The following is a 23,331-nucleotide window of genomic DNA, read 5'->3' as shown; positions in this document are numbered from 1 at the left end:
TAGGCTGTCTCTCTTTGAATAGAAACCCAGTACTATGAAATATTCCATGAAGGGGACAGTTCAGAAAATGAGCAGATAAAAATTGTACTTTTATGAAAAAATCACTAAGATAGTTGCTATATCATTTTAAAATGCGTACTCCTATATTATGTGTAACGTATCCTTTCAGTTTCTGTGTTTTTTTGCCCCCTGCATGGAATCTTACCATCACCACACAGGAGAGAGAAGAAGTGGTTCAGGCTGTTAATTGTATTGTCAGCAGAGTCCTGTGACGACTGTGCAGAAGGTGTGTCCTCCTCAGTGGACCAGATAATGTAAAGCTAAAACAACTTAAAGTTCACAACAATGATTATCTAACTATTGAGTTACTGGTGATTCTACATCAGATTTTTGCTGCAATAACATTTTCTCATGTTGGTCGCTTCACTTGAGCTCGACACTTTAACCACATGTGTCATAAAACGGCAGTGATAAAATAGGAGATCGTAAAGGAAAGAACAGAAAAAGGGAGGACGATAATACAGAGAGAACAGGAGACGTTTATTTAGAAATCACGAACAAAGTAGATATTAAGAGATATGGGAAAGAGGAAGATGAGCGAGGGAAGGCACAACATAATGATGATGAACAGTGTAGTAATCTTCCTCACCTGAACAGCAGCAGCACCGCCTGAGGGAACGTCTGGAAATTGTTGTTCCTGTTGATCTGCGTATGATCCCTCAGCGCTATCTTACCAAACATCTGCACGAGAGGGAGGTAAGTAGTCACAGCACACAGAGTATGATGTGAGCGTTGACAAGAGGAAGTCAATCAGAATTAGAGGCCAGCTGTCCCCAGCAAATCAAATCAAAGAGTCTCCCGCTCATCATAAGTGACACAAAGTACAGTATAACAACAGCTCGTGGAAAAGACAGAAGGAGAGGCAGGGAAAGACGGACAGTAGCTAGGTATCAACAGCTAGAGGAAGGAGAGAGCTGGAGAAGAGGAGGACAAAGTGACCAAACGGGAACTCTGGACGACAAGACTCCAGGAGGACAGACAGGGGACAAAAGGCTTGCTGAAGGAGAAACAAGGAGAGAAGAGAACAAGACAGAGGCAGGGAAACAAGGGGACAAAACGACCGCTTACCTGCATGCCGATGACAGCGTATATGAAGAATAGCATCACTATAAGCAGAGCTACGTAGGGCAGAGCCTGAAGAGGGGAGAGACACATCAGTGACACGTTGTCGACATTTGTCATCCATGCACCGAGGCTGGAGCTCATTCACTTTCATCCAAATCTGACACATCCAGATTAATTTACAGCTGATGATAGCTAAAGAAGAAAGTGTTGATAAAACTTTTACAGTCTTCAAATTTACTTTGTGGTATGAAAGTGAACTGATCTGCAGCCCCGTGTGGCACAACACCAAAAACAATCCAGGACAAATCATCTGACTTCAGAGTGAAAAACCTCAGTAAAATACAAGCCGCTCTCTGAGTTTAGTCAGGAGACCAGTCCCAGCTGATTGGACGTGAACCAAATATGGCCAGGACAGGTATGTCTTCTATATTTACACACCTGGGCAACTGTGTGGAACTGAGCTCCTGGCTAATATCACCCTTGTGCCAAGGAGAGCAGGGCCAGATCATGACTGATAAATGAAAAAGTAAGCTAAGTCAGTAACTCATTGATAAATGAAATAGGAATAAAGAGCAAAATAAGATTTAAAAAGCATATTGTGTAAAGTAAGGTAGCTTATCACTAAATATCACTGAATGTACTTTTGCATGAAGTGGCCCATCTCAGCTAACACAAGAGAGAGAACAGATTATTTTTCATGTCCCCATAACTCATCTAATCAAATGATTTTATTTTTTGGTGGAGTGCTTTGTTAAACTTAACTACCCGCCTACAGGGAATGGTGAGCTCTCAGGGGTTAGTCATAGGGTATTTGAGAGTAAAAAAAGGGTAGAAGAAGAAGGTATGGAGAAAGACGAGAAGAGAGAGGGAGGAGGAGGAGAATAAAGACTGCTTGTTAAGGTGTTTGAGCTCCTGCCTGTTTCCCCCAACTTCATGTCCCTACGTCCTGCCCTGCCTCGGCTGTGAGACTCATAACCCTCCTTTCCGTTACCTCACACCTTCCCTCTTTCTTTCCCTCCTTCTCCATCATACTGTAGTTAAACTGACAAAACACTCGCGTGTCCCATCCCATCTGACTTCCTGAACAAGTGGGAGGTGGAGACGAGGAGGGAGGAGGCAAGGAAAGGAAAGGTGGACTGTGAGACTCCACTAGGCTGGATTTACACAAGAGCAAGGATAGTTTTGGCTCCGTGTGACTCTGATTTGAAGATATAACATTTTTATTTTAAAGCACTAAATGAGTCTGGGTTAATTCCGTATAAAATCCCCTTATTTAACTGTAACACCTGCATCTATCAACTTCAAAATCCCTATGCTGAGTCTGGATTATAAAATCTTTTGCTCTAAATTCCCTTTCTCCTCTGCCATTTTTTGCCTGCCTTTGTAAACCCAACCCCACTGCTCTAGCATGTTGTGTCCGGTTCTCCCCTCACTTGGAAGGATTTGATGAAGGTCCACAGCAGGGTCCGAATCCCTTCCCCGCGAGACAGCAGCTTCACCAGCCTCATCACGCGGAACAGCCGGAAGAAGGTGATGGAGATCCTGGCGTTCTCTTCAGAGTTCTGCAGTCCCTTTTGGTGGGGTTTGGTGTTTTTTTTTGTTGTTGTTTTTTTTTAAGAAAAAACACAGGACGCATGGGGACACATGCAGATAGGTAGGGGAGGGAAACACATTCACACGCATTCACACACATACACGCACACAACGTACACACAAACAGGGGGTAAAGGTGAACATACAAACACACGCACACACACACACACACACACACAGACGTACAAACATTTGTATGCATATTCCCACCCACACGTACAAGTGGATGTAAATATGCATGACACACACACACACACACGCACGCACACACACACACACACACACACACACACACACACACACACACAGACACACACACACACACTGAGTTAATAAATGGAAATCTGCGTCCTACAAAATCCCATCAAAATCAACTGACAAAAGAGATCTGGGAGAGAATCGGGCAATCATGCTTATTTTTGTGGCTTCATGGAAAAAACACTTGGCAACAAAGAGATGAACTGACCAACAACCTCTGTCTCACCTTCTACACTGCATACATCCAACCACCAGATACATCCAACTCACTGAGGCGTCATATAGCTAAGTTTGTCATGTCATTTTCCCTCTCTCAGTCTCCTCATTTCCTGTCCTTCCAACTGTCCTGTCCATTAAAAGCATAAAACCACAAAAAAATAGGACAAGAAACGTCAAAAACTGATTAGTCTTGAAATCACAACATTCTGCCGTTGTCCCTCTCCTTCACTTCATTACTGTCATAATTACAGCCATTAAAGCCCCTGTATGGAGCTTTTAACTGGATACGCAAAAGTCTCTGGTTTCTGCTGATGTGTCTCTGTTACCTACAACAGCAAATGAGCCCATCAGTGTGAAGATACGCTATTTCTAAGTAGTCTAATTCTATACCTGTGGAAGGCATGGTCGGGTCGGACCACTGACGAAACGATACGAATAGATACATTACGCTGCTAAAAAAAAAAAAAAAGAAGCAAGTCCCGTCTTCTTTCCGACGATTCCAAAACAAATCTACACGCGCCGGCCAGACAAACGTCTTCATGACAGTGGGAAATGCAGTCTTCATTCCGCTGCTTTCATCCACAGGGGCCGCCATAATCAACACTAAATGAAAAGTCTGTACTGGGGCTTTACTGTAAATAATACTTGTTTCTTTATCCCATTACAGGTCAATCCAGCATTGCACTGACATTTATCAAATAAACATTGAAATACTTAGGGAACCCCTGAAGAAAATCATGTAGGCGCAGATGATTGGTTATTCTGCACCAGTATGGACTAAAATTCTAATAACTGAGACAGGGCCCACAGAGACTTTCGTCGATGGAGGTAAGCTCCATAAATCACTGATAACAATTCACTACAGATACAGTACAAAAATCCTCGCCCGCGGGCAGACTCCTGTTTCAATAAATCATGCAGGCAGGCTAATTGTTTGTCTGCCACAGAGAAACCGGCCACCTGGAGGAACAATCCAAAGATGACATTCAGGTAAAGATAAAGATATTACTGCCCAGTGCCAGCTACAGAATTATATTTTCATGGGGAACAAATCTCTTCATATCTTCTCCCTGTTTACTGCGATCTTCTAGAAACTGCACTCTTTTAATTTGCAGAGCCTCTTGCCATAAACATGCTATATTTCCAGAAATCCATTATTTTGTATACTACGCTATGCTGTGACACATTGTAGCTTTGTAACTGTCTATTGTCCCAGAAGTCAACCACAGGAAATAACTCCATGATGAAATATTCAGTCATCTAGCTGAGTGCTATTCTAATGCAGATTTATTTATTTATGATGCTGCTCCTCGTTCTCCGAGACAAAAAAGGCGGAAAAACAAAGGCAACATCAACATCTGTGTAACGCACAATGCAGTTACTGTAAAACAGCAGCTGAGGATCCTGTATATCATTCGCAATTAGTGCACCACAGACAGCACATTAATCCTCTGATGCCAAAAATACCAGTTCATACAGGTACCAAACAACCAGCAAACCAAAACTCCACACAAGTGCACCACTATATAAATAAAACATAAACATGATCACATACAACACAGCATCTCTATCATAACAATGCCAGCAGCATAGTGCCATACATCTGTCTTCACTCTAATAATTAAATATGACCCAAAAAACACAACACAAACTTCTCTGACCTGTGAATCTTTTTTTTTTTTTTTTTTTTTGCCATTTGTGTTTTTCCAAGAAGCCATCAATTCTTAATGCTAATCCCACAGAGAATACACAGTGTGCTCCAAAAAAGAACTTGCCATTCTCCACCACATCTTGCTGCAGTTTGGGATAACAGATATCACATGTTACTTTTCAACAGACTCTGATTTTTTCAAGATGTCGAACAGAAATCAAAGTTTAGAAAATTAATTGCACAAATATAATCTTTCCACGATTCTGCGATAATAGCATCAAGGTGCTCTCTACAGGGAGATGTCACGATTTTTTTTTGCTGTAGTGTTGACAAGTAACTCAAGACATGAGTTGTCCCAAACTCCACTGACAGATATGCGGAAAATGACACACAGTTCTGAGGAGTGTAAATCAAGATTTTGTACTGCATGTAATACCACAACTGGACCACAGTGGGCACCATTGCACCGTTGAGAGAGTGGGGGCAGTGAGCGGGAGAGATACAGTGATAGAAAGTGTAACAGAGGAAGAGAGAGAGAGAGAGAGATACTGAAGATGAAGAATAGTTTGAATTATTGAGAGACATCCAAACAAATAGACTGATTCACAAACAGATAGATAGACAGACAGACAGATAGACAGATAGATAGATAGATAGATAGATAGATAGATAGATAGATAGATAGATAGATAGATAGATAGATAGATAGATAGATAGATAGATAGATAGATAGATAGATAGATAGATAGCAGGCCAGTGGAGAAGAGTGGAGGAAAGAGGGACAGCGTGATTGCGTGACCACAATGGCTTGCATCAATGACGGACCACTAAAGATACCATACCCATAAGGGAAGGGGTAGCAGATTGCAAGCCATGGGGGAGGTGGGGCAGCGGGCGCCATGGCAACAACAATAGCCACTCAAGGAAAAGTCACAAGACTCCAGTTATACAAGGTCTACACAATACAGTGTCCTTCACCATACATATATATATGAAGACGTAGAACAGCTTTATCAACGTTACTCTGGACATGCTGCAGATGTTAGCAGGAGCGACAGAGAGGAGATGACAGGACCAATGAGGAGCCAAAAGTTACGGATCATACCATGGATGGCGTAGCAGAAGGAGGGATGGGAGGATGGAGGGATGGAGGGATGTTGGAGGAGGTAGGGAGGCGGACGAGGTTACCGTCGGAGCGTACCATTGACCTTACCCCAGGGGGGTGAGAGGAGGAAGAGGAGGAGGAGGAGGACGAAGAGGAGGAGGACGAGGACGAGGAGGAGTCAGCTGGCTTTAAGGAAAGGCAACAAAGATCAGCACCAGAGCAGCGCCTCGCTATGTGTGTGTGTGTGTGTATGTGTGTGTGTGTGTCCCTATGCATGTATGTGTGTTTTTAATGTGAAAATCAGAGAGTATTTCACAGTGGCCCAGACAAACCACCAGGCTACTGAGAGTTCAGCCTCTGATCAACCATCACATGGAAGGGTAAAAAAAAGAAAAAGAAATCATCTGGGCCAATGTGGGAGATTTCTGAAAGATGTTACTACTGATGGAGACTGGCCTCATCCTCTGTTAGGACCACATCAGACTGAATCACTAATCAAAACACTAGAAGATTGAAACATGAAGGGCTAAAATAATGAATGATGGTCTGCAGCGGCCACAGAGGGGGAAAATGTGGCTGTGAATGTGTCTGTGTGCGGCATTTCCATGTAGTGCACATGTCATAGTGTGAGCTCGTGGATAAGTTGGAATAGAGTGGCGGTTCTGTAGCTATCTGTTTTTCTTTCTGCCAGCTGAAGCTAGACTGTGTAGTAACAGTGGTTGAAGCTGAGGCTGCGTTTACCAAATGCATCCTGGGATTTAAGGAGACTGCCTGCCTTGACAATGTGTTATTCATTCCTTTGACCTGGGGAATAGTCAAGATCCAAGTGGAATCAGAAGTGGTTTGGATCTTGTGAAATAACAAAGTGTTTATATTTTTTGGTTGTTGCTGTGTTTGTGGTCCAGTAATTGTAAATTAACCAGACCACAACTTGAATCCACTCTCAGGTCAAAGAGGCGTCAGAATACCACATTAAAAAACAGGAAGTGAAGATCATCTCAGTCAGTTCCACTTATGACAAAGATGATTTTGGATGCTTTTGGAAATCGGAGCCCACAGGTATTTAAATAACATCAAGGAGCACAAAGATAGCATATTGTAGGGAGACACCCACTGGTCATCCCTGCTATTGCAATATCTTACACTGCTAAGAGTGATAGATCAACTAGTAGTTCAATCTATGACTCAGGAGCTGTTCACTCTGCCTTGGTATTGGCCCTGTTAGAATACCTTACCACAACATGAATGCATCATTGTCACTGTCCTCTACTGAAATACACAAGGACCTGACATAGGATGACTGTTGGTAGGAGCGGCTAAGAAAGAGAAAAAGGAGGAGAAAGAAAGCAAAAGAAAGAGAGAGGAAGGGAAAGTATCCAAGGAGAAATGGGAAGGAAAAAGAAAGTAAGAAAGAAGGAAAGCAAACAAGGGAAGGACAGAATTTCTAAGGATGAGAATATACCAGAAAAAAAGAGAAAAGAAGGAAAGAAGGACAGATGGAGGTATTCTAACAGGGCCATACACATATAACATGATGTACACAAAGTAACAGGCTACGTCAATACGATATCAATATATAATATTGTGATATTTACTGTTATTTACTAACAGAAAATATCAGTAAATATTTGCTAACAATTTGCTGATTTCAAGATAGGGAGGGGTGGCTATGATTGAATTACATGTCTGTGTGTGTGTGTGTGTGTGTGTGTGTGTGTGTGTGTGTGTGTGTGTGTGTGTGTGTGTGTGTGTGTGTGTGTGTGTGTGTGTGTGTGTGTGTGTGTGTGTGTGTGTGTGTGTGTGTGTGTGTGTCCAGGTCTGAAGAGTTGAGGTGCATTATGGTGTGAAGGGGAGGAGAGCTGGAGGGAAGGAAAACTGTGGGAAGGAAGGACAGCGGGAAGTGAGGGAGTACACAGTGATGGATAAAGGGAAGAGAGATGTGCAGGAGGGAAGGAGGGAAGGGAGGAAGGAGGGAAGGAAGGAAGGAAGTAGGGAAGGAAGATGGCACTGATACATACTAAATGCAGATTAGGTTAAAACTGAAATAAGCTAGTGTGTGTCTTTGTGTGTCAAGGGGCCGATTGGTTCAATTTGAACACAATTTAAAACTGAATTTGAGTCAAATCAAAGCTGTGAATCAGAATCAAATCATATCTAATCATCCTCTCAAGTGGACTTGTGGCTCTGAGGGGTTTGGGCACATTGTCATTTTGAAGCCCCTCAAAAATAATTCCAATAATAAATAAATGTAGTGTTGTCCTGTCAGGCAGAACTTAAGTGCAAATATGAGTTACTGTGGTTGTAGCTCTCTGGATTCAGGAGCTTCTTTTCATTGAAAATGTTTTTTCTCACATTGCACAACATTTTTTTTCAAGCAAAATATTCATCAGTTCAATCAATTCAGAAGGTAACATGGGTTTCTTGAGGAGATCTTTGGACCTACAGAACTTTTTGATACATCATACACTATGTTGGCATACTCCTATGTGAAAACTGCTTTTCATTTAACTTGAAATGTCTACTGTCTGACTACTACTACTTTGTTTTGATAAAGCATATAATTGGTTTGATGTCTTTTGGTGGTTGGAAAAATGTGAGAGACCCATGTTACCCAGCTTGCATTTCAGGTGAGCAAGCAGCACCGCAAACCAACGAGAAAGAAGACAGAGAAAGAGAGAGAGAGATAAACATTCATAAAAGAAGAGAAAAGTCAACTGAAAAAGCTCAGAGAGAGAAGGAGCGAGATGGAGAGGAGAAGAAGAGGCATTCCGAAGACAGAGAAAGAAAAAAGAAGAAATAGATGCAGTCCATACTGGCATCGTCTGCAAGACACAGCTCGGAGCAAACCACTACCAATCTGTTCACACTACTTCTACTCAAACCAAAACCAAAAAATGTAAAAGAAGACGACACAAGGTTTAAGAAGCACCCGCAGGTTGCTGGGGAGAATTAGAGGACCAGGATTAACGACGTGTTTCTGTTTCGATGACCACAAAGAAATGCAGCTAATCTAAGTCAACAGGCACCCAACAGAGCAGCGAAAGTGGGTGCACTCAAACAAGATATTTTGCCCATTTAATATTTAGCAAAGGCAAAGTGATAACATTTTAAAAGCTGACCTGTTACTGCACTTCACTGGGCACTTAGGAAATGCAGTAGAAAAAAGCTTTAGTTGTTGGCAAACTGCTTCTATTAGTTTCCAATTGCATTGCTCAGTAAGTTAAAAAAGCATTCCCCTGTGCGTTAGTGCCTGGTGAAATGCAGTTGCAGGCTAAAATTTAAAATGTTTAAGTAACAGGGCCCCAGTTTCAAAAACAGTCAAGAGTTCTCACAGGATTGAAGTGCGGAGGGTTTCTTAAAATAGAGAGAGAAAAAATAACAAAAAGAAAAGGTAGCTTGGACATCTCATCGCCCAAATCATTAAAAACTACCAAAGAAGAAAAGAAAAAACAAAGACTTGGGGCATGCCTTGAGGTTAGAGGTGAGAAAGAAAAACAGTGGCTCATTCAGAAAGAACTGCAAACCAATCAACCAAATCAATCAAACCAAATCAAAGGCAAACTCTAAACCAAAGTGTGCAACGTCAGTGACTTGTATAGATGACAAAGATGGATATCTCTGGCCCAACGAACCTCAGGATAATCTTCACTAATCAATCATTGGTTAAATATCATCAGCATTACTAAGGGTTAGAATTAAATCTATAAATATATTTATGTAACCTTGTAGTCTCCCCTCCCTTTACACAACGATACTTTGCTTCAAGATCAGATAAATTCAATGTCTGCAAGGCAACAGGAGAATATAAACCTTTATGTTACATTTGAAATTCCCCCGACAAGATATTCCTGCAGTAACTAGATATACAAACTGAATAAAACATATAATATCCAAGTACAGTTTAGAGTGTTGTTTATAAGTAGGTTTGTCAGCCTCTCATGGGGACAAATGGAGCTTCCTTCTAAAGGCACGAAAATAAGTGCCAAGCTCATACACCCTTGGGATACGCTAACCTTATTTGTATGCCTGACCAGTCGGAGGTGAAACACACCGCATTCCATCACGGGGCAACATACCAGTGTACCCGTGTGCAAAACCTGTCTGTGCTTCCTGTTCTCAAGTCAAACCAGCAGCAAACTCACAACTGAGATTGTGAGAGGATTTTGGCCAAACATACATTTAGCCTGAACCCAATAAGTTTCAAAATAAATTAACTAATAACAGATGTGACATAATCAGAGAATTGTATTCATTTGCTTCATTGATGAGGTTTACAGTACAGTAGATGAGACAATTGCTCACACAGTGTCACAGAAACCAGCAGACTGATATCTTAGGCTTAGTCTACTTCCAGTCTTTATGCTAAGCTAAGTGGTGAAGATAAAATAAAGTATTCATTCTGTCACTTCTTTCTTGGAAAGATAGAACATATTTTTTGCAATGTCAAACATTTACAGGATCATTCTGGTTTAGTTTATCTTGTGGTGAAATAATACCTCACAGCTAACACTACACTACTACATTTAGAAGATGATCCATGGGATAGGAAATGATGTATTTTTTAACTGCTATGTGTGACATTATACTTTATAAACTGAAGCACAGACAGTATATCAAAGTCGACTCGCAGAAACCTGCCCCCACCTACACCTACACACTTACATTTTCTTTTCTGAGCTGTTTTTACTGGATGTTTGATACCAGTGCTTCAAAGTTTTGCAGATGGAAGATGGGGCTTCAGATGGAATGAAATAACATACTTTCCTCCAAAAATCTCTGTCACAGAATATTTACTGAACAATTTATTTTAATGTGACACTCAGCTCTTTGGCCAGTCTAATCATAGAACAAAATTATTTTCTTCTAAGGCTAAAAATGAAGTGGAGTTCTGCCCAGCCACACTTTTCATTTTTGCATGGTTCTCAGACTATTCTCCTGCCAAAGAGCGCTTTAAATATCACATGAATAAAACACCAATTATCCCTGAAGTGTAAATACGATAGACACTCAACATTTGACTTGTGTTTGGGATATTCATTCTTATTCAGCCCCACTGTTGACCATAGGGCCTTCACGTCGATGATAAATGAATTCATACATACATTTACATAAATTTCATGGGTCCTGAGTAAATCCATTTATGGATCAAATTGTTCCCCATGTTTGCACAATGCTATTGTTGGACAAAAATAACCTCCCCCAAAAAAGTGCAACAGCAACTTGTATTTTTCCTTGTATTGGAATTTAAAGTTTCTCGGCTAAAACGCCATTGTCCAAAAATGGTGTTTCCAGAAATGTGGATCTTTTCTGAAACAGCAATAAATTTCAAACACCACATTTTATTTAGTAGCAGGCCTGGATATACCACCTTTACATCCGTCATGCTATACAGTGTCCATCATGCCAGGGGAATGGACACTATCCCCTTTGGCAGTGATAAAAGATCAAATAAACCCAATGTGAAACCAAACCCAGTGCTGAGACAATGCAATAGGTTCTATTGACAAATGCAATAGTTTCTGATGCTATTGATGCTCAGCAGACCAAAGCATGAATACCCATCTGGAGCAGTTTCAAATATTAGAAATTGGAAACAAAACACTAGTAATTAAAATAAAGAAAGTTTGATCTGCAGCCTCATTACACTGTTGAATAGAAAACAAGTGATGAGGTGGAGGCCAGTGAAGGGAAGAATATTGTGGGAAATAAAGAGTTTTACTGCCTCTTTTGTTAAAATCATTAAATGTATAACATGATGTAAGGACAAATTTGGACCACGTAAAAAGGAATTGAGATGTTGAGGGAAGAAACTATAAAGATTTGTTTTTTCATATGCTTTAAATTAAACAAACCCTTTGGAGGGGACTCTGATCTGTTTTGATTGCGCTACATCTGGCACTTTTCCTTGCCAGACTTATTCAGCCATCTCTTAAGTTCAAATGTTGTGCAGCTGAAGTTTCCTAATCATTTGAAAGCATGCGAGATGGGTATCGGTGCTTGGTCTGTTTGTGTGTGTGGGAATGGCAGAGCAGGCAGGCAGGAAGGGAGGGAGGGAGTTGGACTACTTACGTTAACCTCAGTGATCGCTATGTCAACAATGCTACCCACAACTATCAAGGCATCAAATGTGTTCCATGCATCAACAAAATAATGCTGCGTAGGGGTGGACAGAACAGAAAAACAACAGAAAAAAGGACAGAACATAAGACATTGAAAAAATGGAAAGAACAGAAATTAAAGGAGAGAGGAGAAAAATAAGATAAAAAATATTATATACATGAGCACTGGAGTTTTTAGTAGGAGGGAAAGAATCAACAAAATTAAACGGCAAAAAAAGAAAAGAAGTTGCAGTCTGAAAGAGATGGACAGCAGAAGAAGAGCAGCGGCGATCGGTCATGCTTATCCATGAGAGGAAAATGTCAACAACAAGTACAACAGTAAAGAACAAATTGCAACACAATCACAACAAAAAAAATGCCCCTGTTGCTGCAGTTAGAAAAATGAAAAGGCGTGTAAGGCTGTTTATGATTGGTCAGTGAGTTAGTTCAGTTAGTTAGGGAATCAAACCTGAGGACATGTCACAGTCTGACAAAAAGTAGGGGGAAAAAAAAAAATCAAGGACCCAACAACATTTGAGTTACTGTGAGGAAGGAGGACGAAGACAGAAACCCTGTGTTCACAGCTAAACCCTGCCTATGTTGCCTCTACGTTTTATCAAACCCAGGAAGAAGCTTGTTCGTGTTCAGCAACCTTTTGCGGCTGAGGGGGTCCCCTGAGTGGCAGCGGCCATCTTGGATTTAAGGATGAAGGAAGAGAAGGAGGACGAGGAGGAGGGAGAGAGAGTGAAGGCAGACAAAGAAGAGAAAGAGAGAGAGAGAGAGAGAGGGAGAGGGAGATGAAGAGGAAAGACAGCACAACACAGAGGAGCCACAGAGGAGAGCTGACGGAAATGAAAGATTTAGAGGAAGTAAGAGGGCACAAGACAGAGAGAGAGAGAGAGAGAGAGAGAGAGAGAGAGAGAGAAAGAGAGAGAGAGAGAGAGAGAGAGAGAGAGAGAGAGAGAGAGAGAGGGGAGAAAGACAAGGAGAGTGAAAGTGGGCATCATACTTACGTTGATCTCACTGAGAATGACGTCTATTATGCTGCCAATTACGATGAGGAAATCAAACACATTCCAGGGATCACTAAAGTACCCCTACACAGGATGAGGTGAGCAGGAGGAGGAGGAGGAGGAGGGGGGGAAGGGGGAGGGGGGCAAGAAAGGTAGGTTAGAAGGAAAACAACATCTGCTGCCACTTCGCAGCCCTATTAAGGTGGTATGAGGTTGTACAGTTACACCCAGTTAATAGAGAAATCAGCCGTGCTTGATGAAACAATACACGGAAGGATACATTTGATTTTTAATTCTAATGAAGAGAATCAACTTGTTTCCTTTACTCTGACTGTTCATCAAGTGCAGCTGGAGTCCCTGCTCTGTTAATGATGAGCTGTTACTGTAGATATCAGTTCAGATATCAGTCCTCCGCCTGCATCTTAAGGTGATTCTGCAACGCCGTGGCAGTAATTATAATCAAAGGTCACTTTGTTTACTTAACTTATTGGGGGCTATTCATCATCAGCCGTGCTACAAAGTCAGCATTTATGAAAAACAGCCTCAGGCCAAAACACAGTTGTTGTTTTTTTCGGCTGGTAGAATAAAATGATACCATCTGTACTGTAAATAGAAATGGCTGCATCTGAGAAAGTTATAATGAAGCTAGGACTCTGTTATTTCCTACTGTAGACACTCTTGCTTGAGTATACTTAAGTGAGCCTGGAATGACAGCCAAGCCGGCCTGGCACATGGCCTCTCAGAGAGATTTCCATACACTCTAAAATAAATTACATCTCATTCAGATTCGGGCTAATTGTTTTCCAATAGCACTCTCTGAATTTTTATCACTGGCCTAGGACAGCTAATGATGTGCCCATGTTTGCACCAATGCTATGCAAAGAGATTGGAGGAATGTCGGAAGTTAAAGCAGGGAAAATTAAGAGGATAACTGGGTAATGAAATGCGAGGCCTCTACTTCTTAGTTTTACACCGGTTCTATGCAAAGTAAACCTAAGAATAACTGTATAACTTTCACAAAAAAAGCATTAAGTGGTTACACAACAACAAATCCTATTCAGTTCTATACTCAAACTCAAACTGGAGCAGAGAGAAAGATGCTGAGAGAAGATCAGTCTCACTGATCTATTTTGAGTCTCATCACCTGACATCATCATAAAAATCTAAACTCTTTAATGTATTTTTTCAGGTGTCAGAATATTAATGTAAAAACCAGAGTTAGCCATTAGTGAAACAGAGCTCACAGAGCATTAGTATCCAAAGGCTGATGTATGCATTAAATGATTAAGATTACATAGGACATGATCAAATGAGGTTATTCAGGAATTAGGCACCAGTAAGAGATACATTACAGAAATACTCAAACATTCAAACCAAATGACACAGTGAAACCCGGGGAAAAATGGTAAATCATTGTTACTGCTGCTATTCCATGGCAGAGACAGAGATACTGAAACTTGTTCAAAAGTCAAATGCATTAGCACAAATTTTCAGCACAGAATCAGTATTACTGGCGCTGATTCCAGGTGTACCCTATGTTCACAGTTGTAATACCTGAGAAGTAAAAGTGTTAATGAGCCGCTCCTCTCTGAGTGACGGCTGCTTAAAGCAAGAGTTGATCAAAGACAAACCACAGACATCAAGGTACAGTACATCCTCAATTGGACACGCAATCGAGTGTTTTTGATATAATAAGCTAATTTCATTAGCATCGTTCGGTGGCTTGGGAACATGTCGTCATGGTGTTCCATAGACAAGATTCAAGTGTGTTTATTTATTCTACAGAAACCCTGGCATGTTCACTTAAAAAAAGAACTGCCTTCACAACTCTGGCCCTCTAAAGCAGCCTTACTTGATGTAAACACTGCATAACATTACATAAACAACGCATGATGTCAGGTCCCAAGCCCTAAAAGTCGTCCTGCAGGTTTTTTCTGCAGGTTCATTCAGACTGGATCTGCATACAGTACATTGCAGACGACATGCATTATGTTGGACTAAATGGTCTAAGTAGATAATTACTTTCAAAGATAATCATCTTTCATCCATCCTAATAAAATGGCACATTTTGTAGAACATGATTTGGACTTTGGAGCTAATTAGAAAAACAAAAGAATTAAGTTTTAATTAGTAGTTAGAAATCATTGGCTCACATACTGATATTTTTGTGGATGACATTCATTAATTCTAACAACTACATTCCAGCAATTAACTTCACACTATAAAATCAAGAAAACTATAATTTCAGACCAAAAATAATATTTTTGGTGTGAATTAAGTGTTTAAAACTGAACTGATTCGAATGAGCATAAAGTGTAAAAGTGTCTATGGCACTGTTGCTAGGTATCCTAAAGGAGAGGCTAAAAAAGGAAGAGAAAGATTACCCTTAGCAGTTGGTTTGATCTTACCGTCATATTTCTTTAGCTCACTTTGGTGTTTTAAAGAATCCATACAGTGAGCTTAAGTATAGAGTTTTTTGTCATTGCTGTCTGCTTCAGTATAATCTGTAAGCAATCATCCTCTGAATCACTACCTGTGATGTGGCCTGATAGAGATAAGAGTAAAAATATAACATGTGACTGTGTCCAAGGATTTTCCTTTTCTTTTTTTACTCTGCTGCAGAAGATGGAAGCGTTTCCATCTGTTACTGTTTAAATAGCTGATGCACCAAGAAGTTCTATGATTGGACCGGTACACCCACACATCTACATGTAGTTCACAACAACAGCAGGGTAACAAGGGAGCAGTGAGATTAAAAACCACATGATGTCGTCCACTAATCATGTTTTACATCCATGGTATCGTAATTACCATCTGGTGGAAATCAAAAAGGGATTAGGAATAAACAGAGCAACATCAGTAAGCAGTTATCTGCAATAAATGTGATTGTGAAGTGTCTCCTCTATTCCTCCACTGGTTTTTACTAGTAGTAACCAGCACATAGATATGTATATTATAACTCTTATTTACTGTCGTCTATTGTAATGCACTATACTGTTATTCTACCCTGCAGTTAGAGAGTAGTGGACCTACCCTTGGTTTGAAGGCAATCAGTTTAAGGATCATCTCCACAGTGAAGAGCCCAGTGAAGAGCATGTTGAGGATGTTCATGGCATCATTAAACTTTGGGGTCTGTCCATGATGCTGCAAAGACACACACACATACACACACACACCTGAGTAGTGCACACGGAGCAGTAGTTTTACAGGAGGTGCCGTGATTGTAGTATTTCCCCATTTTAAGTGTGTTTCTGTGAATTTCCTAATAAATGTGTTTCTCACCTGCATGGCCAGACAGATGGTGTTGAGAAGGATGAGTGTGAACATCAGGTACTCAAAGTAGGTGGAGTTAACCACGTACCACACCTTGTACTGGTAGGGGTTCTTAGGGATGTAGCGGCGCAGTGGACGTGCCTTCAACGCGTACTCCACACACTGACGCTGTGATACACACACACATTCACACACACATATGAATATGCACAAACACTGACATTTTCCTTCAAATCCGTTTCCCAAGTCTCCATCACTCTTCCACAGTGAGCCTCTACAGGAAAATCTGTAGAAGTGTCTTTTGGCAGACTAACAAAAGCCTTTTCCATCCCAGACTATTCTCCTATCCTCTGTCTACGTTTCCATCCTTTTTCTGAGACATGGATCATTGCAGAGAACACAGATGCAGGGACTTGGCCTAGCTCCTCCCTGAAGCTTTAGTCTCATCTTCTGTCTGAACTGCTGCAGCTCCCTCCTGGCTGGGCTCCTGAAGTAGTTCAGCCCCTAAAACTCATGTTCAGCCTCTCCAGATTCTGCCATGCCTCAGCCTCGCTGCCTTGGCCTCCATTCTTTCTCCCTTGTGCCTCGTGAATGACAAAATGACTTTCACACTTCAGTCAGAACAGCAGAGTCGCTCCATCTTCTACTGTAACCTTAAAACTCACACTTCAGGTCTCTTTAGCTGCTTAACAAAAGCATAGAACTGGAGTCACACAGAGCAAAGGATAGCACAAACTCTTCATGTAAAAACCCCATGGACACTACCTGGTTCTTGTCCAGCTCACAGTTCTTATATTCTTGTTCTCCTTGTTCCTGGAACGTGACGATGACGAAACCGACGAAGATGTTCATCATGAAGAAGGCGATGATGATGATGTAGATGATAAAGAAGATGGAGATAACCACACGGTAGTTGTAGATAGGCCCGACGTCCTCAGCATGAGAGTCTATGGCCTTGTACAGTAACCTGAGGACAGACAGGAGGAAGAGGGATGATCCATTGAGAATTTAAAACAGTAAGAGAGGGGGAGAAGAAAAGTGAAACGCTGTAATGTTAGGAGACGATACCAAAGATGTATATAAACAATATAAATTGTATGTGTTGTGTTTGTATGTAGACACACACCCTGGCCAGCCCTCAAAGGTAGAGACAGCAAACAGAGCCATCATGCCTTGCAGGACATCGTCAAAGTTGAATTCACTGTTCTCCCACAATCTCAGGGCTCTTTCAGGTTTCCCCACGTCGCCGTCTTTATACATGATGTAGGAGCCCCTACAAACACACACACATATTGTATCATCCAGTTGTTCGGCCTATAAGAAATTAATGAGTGTGTGTGTATGTGGAGGAGGGATCTCTTACCTGCACTCTGCCTGATTCTGTTTAGAGCTGTCAGTACAGGAGAAGAACTTGCCCTGATGGAAAAACGTAGAAATGTTAGTACTATTAAGTAAAGAGAAAAAAAGATGATGCCAGCTGTGCCCTCTGACCTCCTCTTACCTTAAAGAGCTGCACTCCGATACAGGCGAACATGAACTGAAGTAATGTGGTGACGATGACGATGTTGCCGATGGTCCTGATCGCCACAAACACGCACTGAACTACATGCTGGAAAACACACAAGGAAAACGACAGTGAGTGTACAATATGTGTGTTGGTGTGTGTGTGTGTGTCTCCTTTGTATGTGTGTTTTTTGTGCTAACCTTCAGCCCCTTGGCTCTGTTGATGGCCCTTAGTGGCCTGAGCACTCGCAGGACTCTCAGGATCTTCACCACATTAATTGCACTGGACCTGCAAGACACAACTGGATTAAACTACCGAACCTGCCAATATCATTAAACACACATTTTACCATTAGGACACACATGGTATATACAAGACTGGAACCAAACACACACTTTAGGAATCTCTTGGAAGCATCTGTGTTAAAGATTTTCAACACATACAGTACAGTGGAGATGAAGACACACAATCTTCACAAGCAAAAGTAAATTCAAATGATACAAGTACAAGTAAACAGCAACAAAATCACATGTCAGTCTTAATATGATATATGTAATGCTGAAAACATTTAGACAAGAATCTGGCATGATTAAGTGAAAATAACTCATTCTCAGTAAAGATAAGCACAGGTAAACGTATTCAAAACTACTCTTACATAATTAATAAAATCTAAATTTTAACGTAGGATCAGAAGTTAAAAAATATTTGTATACTGCTTAAATTAGGTGTCTGGAAAAAAAAGTGATGATAATCATGTTTAGCCTACATTATGAATTATATACTACAGAAAAATGATTCAGACTCAGATTTTGTACAGCATCAGTAACCACAACCTCTATAAATTCCCTACAAAATATGTTTTGTAAAAATGATCAAGTACAACACACAAACACATAAATACAGATGATAAATGGACACAAGTGAAGACAGAGACATTTACAAGCAAATAGGACATTATTGTGCTGTAAGAGAGTGTCAGTACAGTACAAGCCAAAGGTCAAAGAGTGTGACCTTTTAAGAGAAGAGGATCAAAAGAAAAGTTTTGCATACAAAACAGAGGAATCAAATGAATACCTTGACATTTTGAATTTTACTGTAAATGTCTAGAAAAAGCTTCAACATTAGTTCTTCGGCAATCTGAACTAGGCAGCACGAATGTAATTCTTACTGCTTGACGTCTGTATTTAACAGGCTGGACGTCTTACCTGTCAGCGTCATTTACTTTAAGTGAGAAAACCAGTCATTCAGTTAACGGAAGAACAAATACATGAACCTTTTCCCCACAGTGTGACAAAGGTGGAAGGAAAAAAACGGATTCAAAATGTCAGTGTATCCATTGAAGGGGGTGACTTTTAGATGGTTAAGGGAGTGATTTAAAGGGAGTGACACTCTGTGTTGACTTTTTAAACAGACAGTAAGGAAAAGATCCGTTACGCACCTTTTTACACAGGAAGGTAAAGTTTAAGGGCAGTTAAAGGTAGTTCATGTGGAGTGGGATGTTTTCAGCAACATATCACAGTCAAATCAGCTGTGAGGATGTGTTTCTGATACATTACAGGCCAGACAGATCTCCACTGAATTTTAAATGTAACTTTTAAAAACATATACTTTGGATTTACTATGGCCAAGCTGTCACGGTTCTGTCTGCTTTGGTTAGCAATATTTGATGCTTATGTGACAACACAAATAACTAATCTGTAATAATAATAGAATATATCCAGTATGACTTCTATTATCTAAGGTATTTGCTTTTACAGCTTTTCTACAAGTAGACAAGCAAGATGTATATACTTAATTAGGTAGATATTTAATTCATGGGGAGTAATAATAGTAAAACACAGGGAAGATATGCTAAATAATTAAACAAATAAACCCCCTGCAGGTGCCTCCAGATGCAGCACCGTCACAATCAATTTGACTGCGAATCGTTCAAGAAAAATCCCACTCATTCACTACCTTTAACGGGCGAAAACAACTGAGTTTTAGCATTCATGTCATTTCTATAGCCCAGGAGAGTTCACTTTAACCAGAAATATGAAAACTGGGTCCGTTTAGCTCCCAAATCTATGACAAGGAACATATGAAGACACTTCCTACCATTAATTGGATAAGATATGTCACCTCAGTATTAAAGGATCCAGGCTAATTTACTCTAAGAAACATATTCTCCTGTTCAAATCCATCATACTGCTGGATTTTAAGAGACGTTTTGGCATGCATCTGTTTTAAAGAAATATCACGTGGTCCTAATAAGAACCAGCCCATTCATTATCTATTCAGTAAAGTCCTGACAAACTGCATGTGTCTATAACGTCCTTTTGAAGGAGACTTCGACTGAACTCTCCAAGGCCGTAGAAATACCAACTCAAAAGTGTGACAGTTGTGCACATTTAAAGTGAAGGTCTGTTAAAGGGGGTATTAATACGGACTAATATGGACTTACGTCGAGAAGTCTAGTCTATTAAGAATTAGAGACAGAGAGTGTGGTATAGCATATTAAACATCAGCGATATCAAAGCATTTCAATGAGTTATTTGCTACAAGAAGCAGAGAACATTTTTAATAAACATCACCGTGAGAGAAAGGATTGGGAGTAATGAAGTGTAAAGTTGTTAGAGAATAGAGAGAAGTGTGAAGCATAGGGCAATTTACTAATGAAAACATTTTCCCCACTTAGCCACTTTACTTGATTTGTGTGCACTTGGACTGTACGTCATGCAGTAGTCACTATTTGGCCGATTTGATTTCTCACATATAATAACCTAGAATATTTCACGTCCCTGTGGGCTGCGCTAATACTGCTTAGGTTTTTTTTTTTTAAATGCACAAAACTTTTGATTATAATACTAATAAATTGAAAGAAAGAAAAAAAGAAATTAAAACAGTGTAATGCATGCATTTGACCAGAGCATTGTAATGCACTCACTGTATTCCAGAGGAGATGAGGGACACACTGACCACCACCAGGTCCAGGATGTTGAAATAGTTTCTACAGAATGAACCTTTGTGGACGAAGGCTCCATAGGCTGTCATCTAAAATTAAAAACAAAACAAAAACACAGCTTAGTGCTGCACATACACATACAGGGTTATATATTATCTGCAAATAGTTCTCAGTTTTTGTCTTATCTGCCAATGTGAGGAGGAAACTTCTGACAGCACAAGTTTTAAAAAGGTTTGGGCCTCATGAATTTACAGCGAATAAATACTGTAGCGCACAAATGTTGATGTAAGCCACTAATCCTACATCATAAATATCAAACACTACCTTTAGAATGATCTCTATGGTGAAGAGTCCAGTGAAGACATGGTCTGCATAGCCCAAAATCTGGAAATACAAAAGAAAGCATTGTTTAAAACCACCATACAAAAATATATGATCAACCGTGAAGATATGGTTCATGATGACTGATAAAACATACTGAAATAATACTGCTGAGGTCGAGGTCAAAGGATAATGAATTCTGATTAGACTGAATTAGACTTTGAAAACAAAACAGAGTCTGAAAAACAGGATGAATTATGTCATTAAGGTTTAAGATGAAGGTTAATTAAGCAGACTAATACACAGCAGCCTTCCATGGAAAATACATTAAAACGGATCTTCATTAGCCAGGGGGGGATTTGTCTTGCTTACTGAGGGAAGAAGCAAAGTACAGAAGCAGATGCAGCACACAAAGGCACACAGTCTTTGTATTTCACTGAAGTTCACAGCTACAGACTGCAACTCAATTACAGCCATAAGGACATCAATGTGTAAACAACATATAGTGATGCATACAACTACAGTGCGGACATACAGTGTCCTGTATACAGACAAACAGTCCATGTTATTGAGTTTGAGGCTGATGACACAGGCGTCATGTAGCATAGAAATTAATAGACATAATTTCTTATACTTTGAGGCTTAGAGTCCAGAGATAGTTGTTTGTGTAAATACAACATTATTAACTATTAATAAATGTTCTTGGTTAAAATGTTGGTGAACAAAAAGCCAGAGGGATACTTTTTTTTTTTTTAACCGTAGTTTTTGCATGGTTTAACAGGCGTTTCACATCTTCTTAACATGAAGTTAATCACAGTTACAGTACTCTGGAAGAAATCTCATTAAGTGTAACAGGCCAGTCACAATAAGCTTTGGCTCCTCTATATGTTGCTGTAAGAAATAATCCAGTTAGCACAGTATGCGTGTGGGCAACTAATGATGGCTACAGGGTTCTCTCTGCGCTCTAATGTATGTGTATGTATACTGTGTTTAAATTTGCATTCATTGTTTTTCACCTTGTTTCTGAAAGAGTCACCCTTGACCGGGTCCTCTGCTGCCAGACTGATGCTGCTGAGCAGGATGAAGAAGAGGATGAGGTTGGTGAAGATGTTGTGGTTGACGATCTTATGGCAAAAAACCCTGAATCTAGAAAACAAAGAGAAAAACACAGGTAGACAGAGAAAGAGTGAGACAATTATATTTGAGTCTCTTGATGCAAAAAATATGGAGATATACAGTAGAAGCAGGAAAAAAAGCAGTAGTATCATGTTTTCTTACTTGTTGGTGTGGCTGAAGACGAAGAAAGCTCGGGCCTCGGGCATGGGAACGGCTTTCTCCTTCAGCTGGACGTCGGAGAGTGGCCGGGGCCTCGGGCCCACCGGCATCTCTGGCTCATCGTCCTCATCGTCTCCTGATCAACACCAAGAAAAAGAAACACAGGGGGAGGACAGTGATGAGAAAAGGTAGAAATTCTTGGTTCTGGCAAAATAAAACTTAAAATTTAAAAATTTAATTAATTTACTCAATTACCTATTCCCTCCTTCATACTTTTTTGGCTATGTTGTAGGTTACCTATGTAATCATTTGCAGGATATGGATTCTTCTCTTCACTCTCATCTCCACAATAGTCGTCCATGTTGATCTGCTGAGTGACAGTATTTCAGGTGTTAATCTGTTCAATTTCTCTAAAAACGTACAGAACGTCCTCATGAGTGCACCTACGTACGTAGTATCTCTAGTTTGGTGTGTACCTTAGTAGCAGTGTTGGTCTCTCCATCAGACGTGATGGACTTCAGCTCTATTTTCTCCTTCTTCTCCTTCTTCTCCTCCTCCAGAGGCGGCTTCTCGTTGTCATGACGCTTCTCTGGACTGGCGAGCCTGGAGAAAAGACCATCGCATTGAACCTTTCCCTTTTTTCCTAACCCTTGTGGACTTAGCCCATGTAAATCCACTGTTTTCTATTGAACCCCATATAAAAAAAAAACACGGCACGGATGAAATAAACACTTTATAAAATGCCACATTTTCAATGATGGCATGTATTTCAATCACAGAGGGAGGCTGGGCTGTAATAAGCAAACCATGAGGATAGTGGACAGGCAAATTATTGTTTTCGATTACACTTTTTCCTCAGATCAATACAGGTTGTAACCAAGAAGGAGACGTTTAATGATTTGTGCCACTGAAGGGAACACTATCTTCCTCGGCTGCACTAAAATCTCACATT

General features: G+C 40.4%; 1 protein-coding gene across 1 annotated transcript in view; it reads right to left on the bottom strand.

Annotated features, from left to right (window-relative positions):
* The window catches only part of cacna1c (calcium channel, voltage-dependent, L type, alpha 1C subunit), a gene marked incomplete at both ends in the record, with an annotated part of 184,278 nt that overhangs the window by 10,851 nt on the left and 150,096 nt on the right, over positions 1–23,331 (bottom strand). Inside the window, 19 exons of the mRNA XM_083999993.1 lie at positions 650–741; positions 1,129–1,194; positions 2,559–2,696; positions 6,048–6,137; positions 12,021–12,104; positions 13,063–13,146; positions 16,096–16,206; positions 16,345–16,503; positions 17,101–17,302; positions 17,462–17,608; positions 17,699–17,751; positions 17,837–17,944; positions 18,040–18,127; positions 20,766–20,872; positions 21,108–21,167; positions 22,121–22,250; positions 22,383–22,515; positions 22,677–22,746; positions 22,856–22,982. Coding sequence (XP_083856119.1) covers positions 650–741; positions 1,129–1,194; positions 2,559–2,696; positions 6,048–6,137; positions 12,021–12,104; positions 13,063–13,146; positions 16,096–16,206; positions 16,345–16,503; positions 17,101–17,302; positions 17,462–17,608; positions 17,699–17,751; positions 17,837–17,944; positions 18,040–18,127; positions 20,766–20,872; positions 21,108–21,167; positions 22,121–22,250; positions 22,383–22,515; positions 22,677–22,746; positions 22,856–22,982 — 2,049 coding nt within the window. The remainder of the gene's footprint in view (positions 1–649; positions 742–1,128; positions 1,195–2,558; positions 2,697–6,047; positions 6,138–12,020; positions 12,105–13,062; positions 13,147–16,095; positions 16,207–16,344; positions 16,504–17,100; positions 17,303–17,461; positions 17,609–17,698; positions 17,752–17,836; positions 17,945–18,039; positions 18,128–20,765; positions 20,873–21,107; positions 21,168–22,120; positions 22,251–22,382; positions 22,516–22,676; positions 22,747–22,855; positions 22,983–23,331) is intronic.

Source organism: Trachurus trachurus (genome assembly GCF_905171665.1).
Source record: "Trachurus trachurus genome assembly, chromosome: 23".
In the NCBI taxonomy this organism is placed as follows: domain Eukaryota; kingdom Metazoa; phylum Chordata; class Actinopteri; order Carangiformes; family Carangidae; genus Trachurus; species Trachurus trachurus.
Note: the sequence above shows the minus strand (reverse complement) of the source record. Positions and strands in the feature narration are given on the sequence as shown.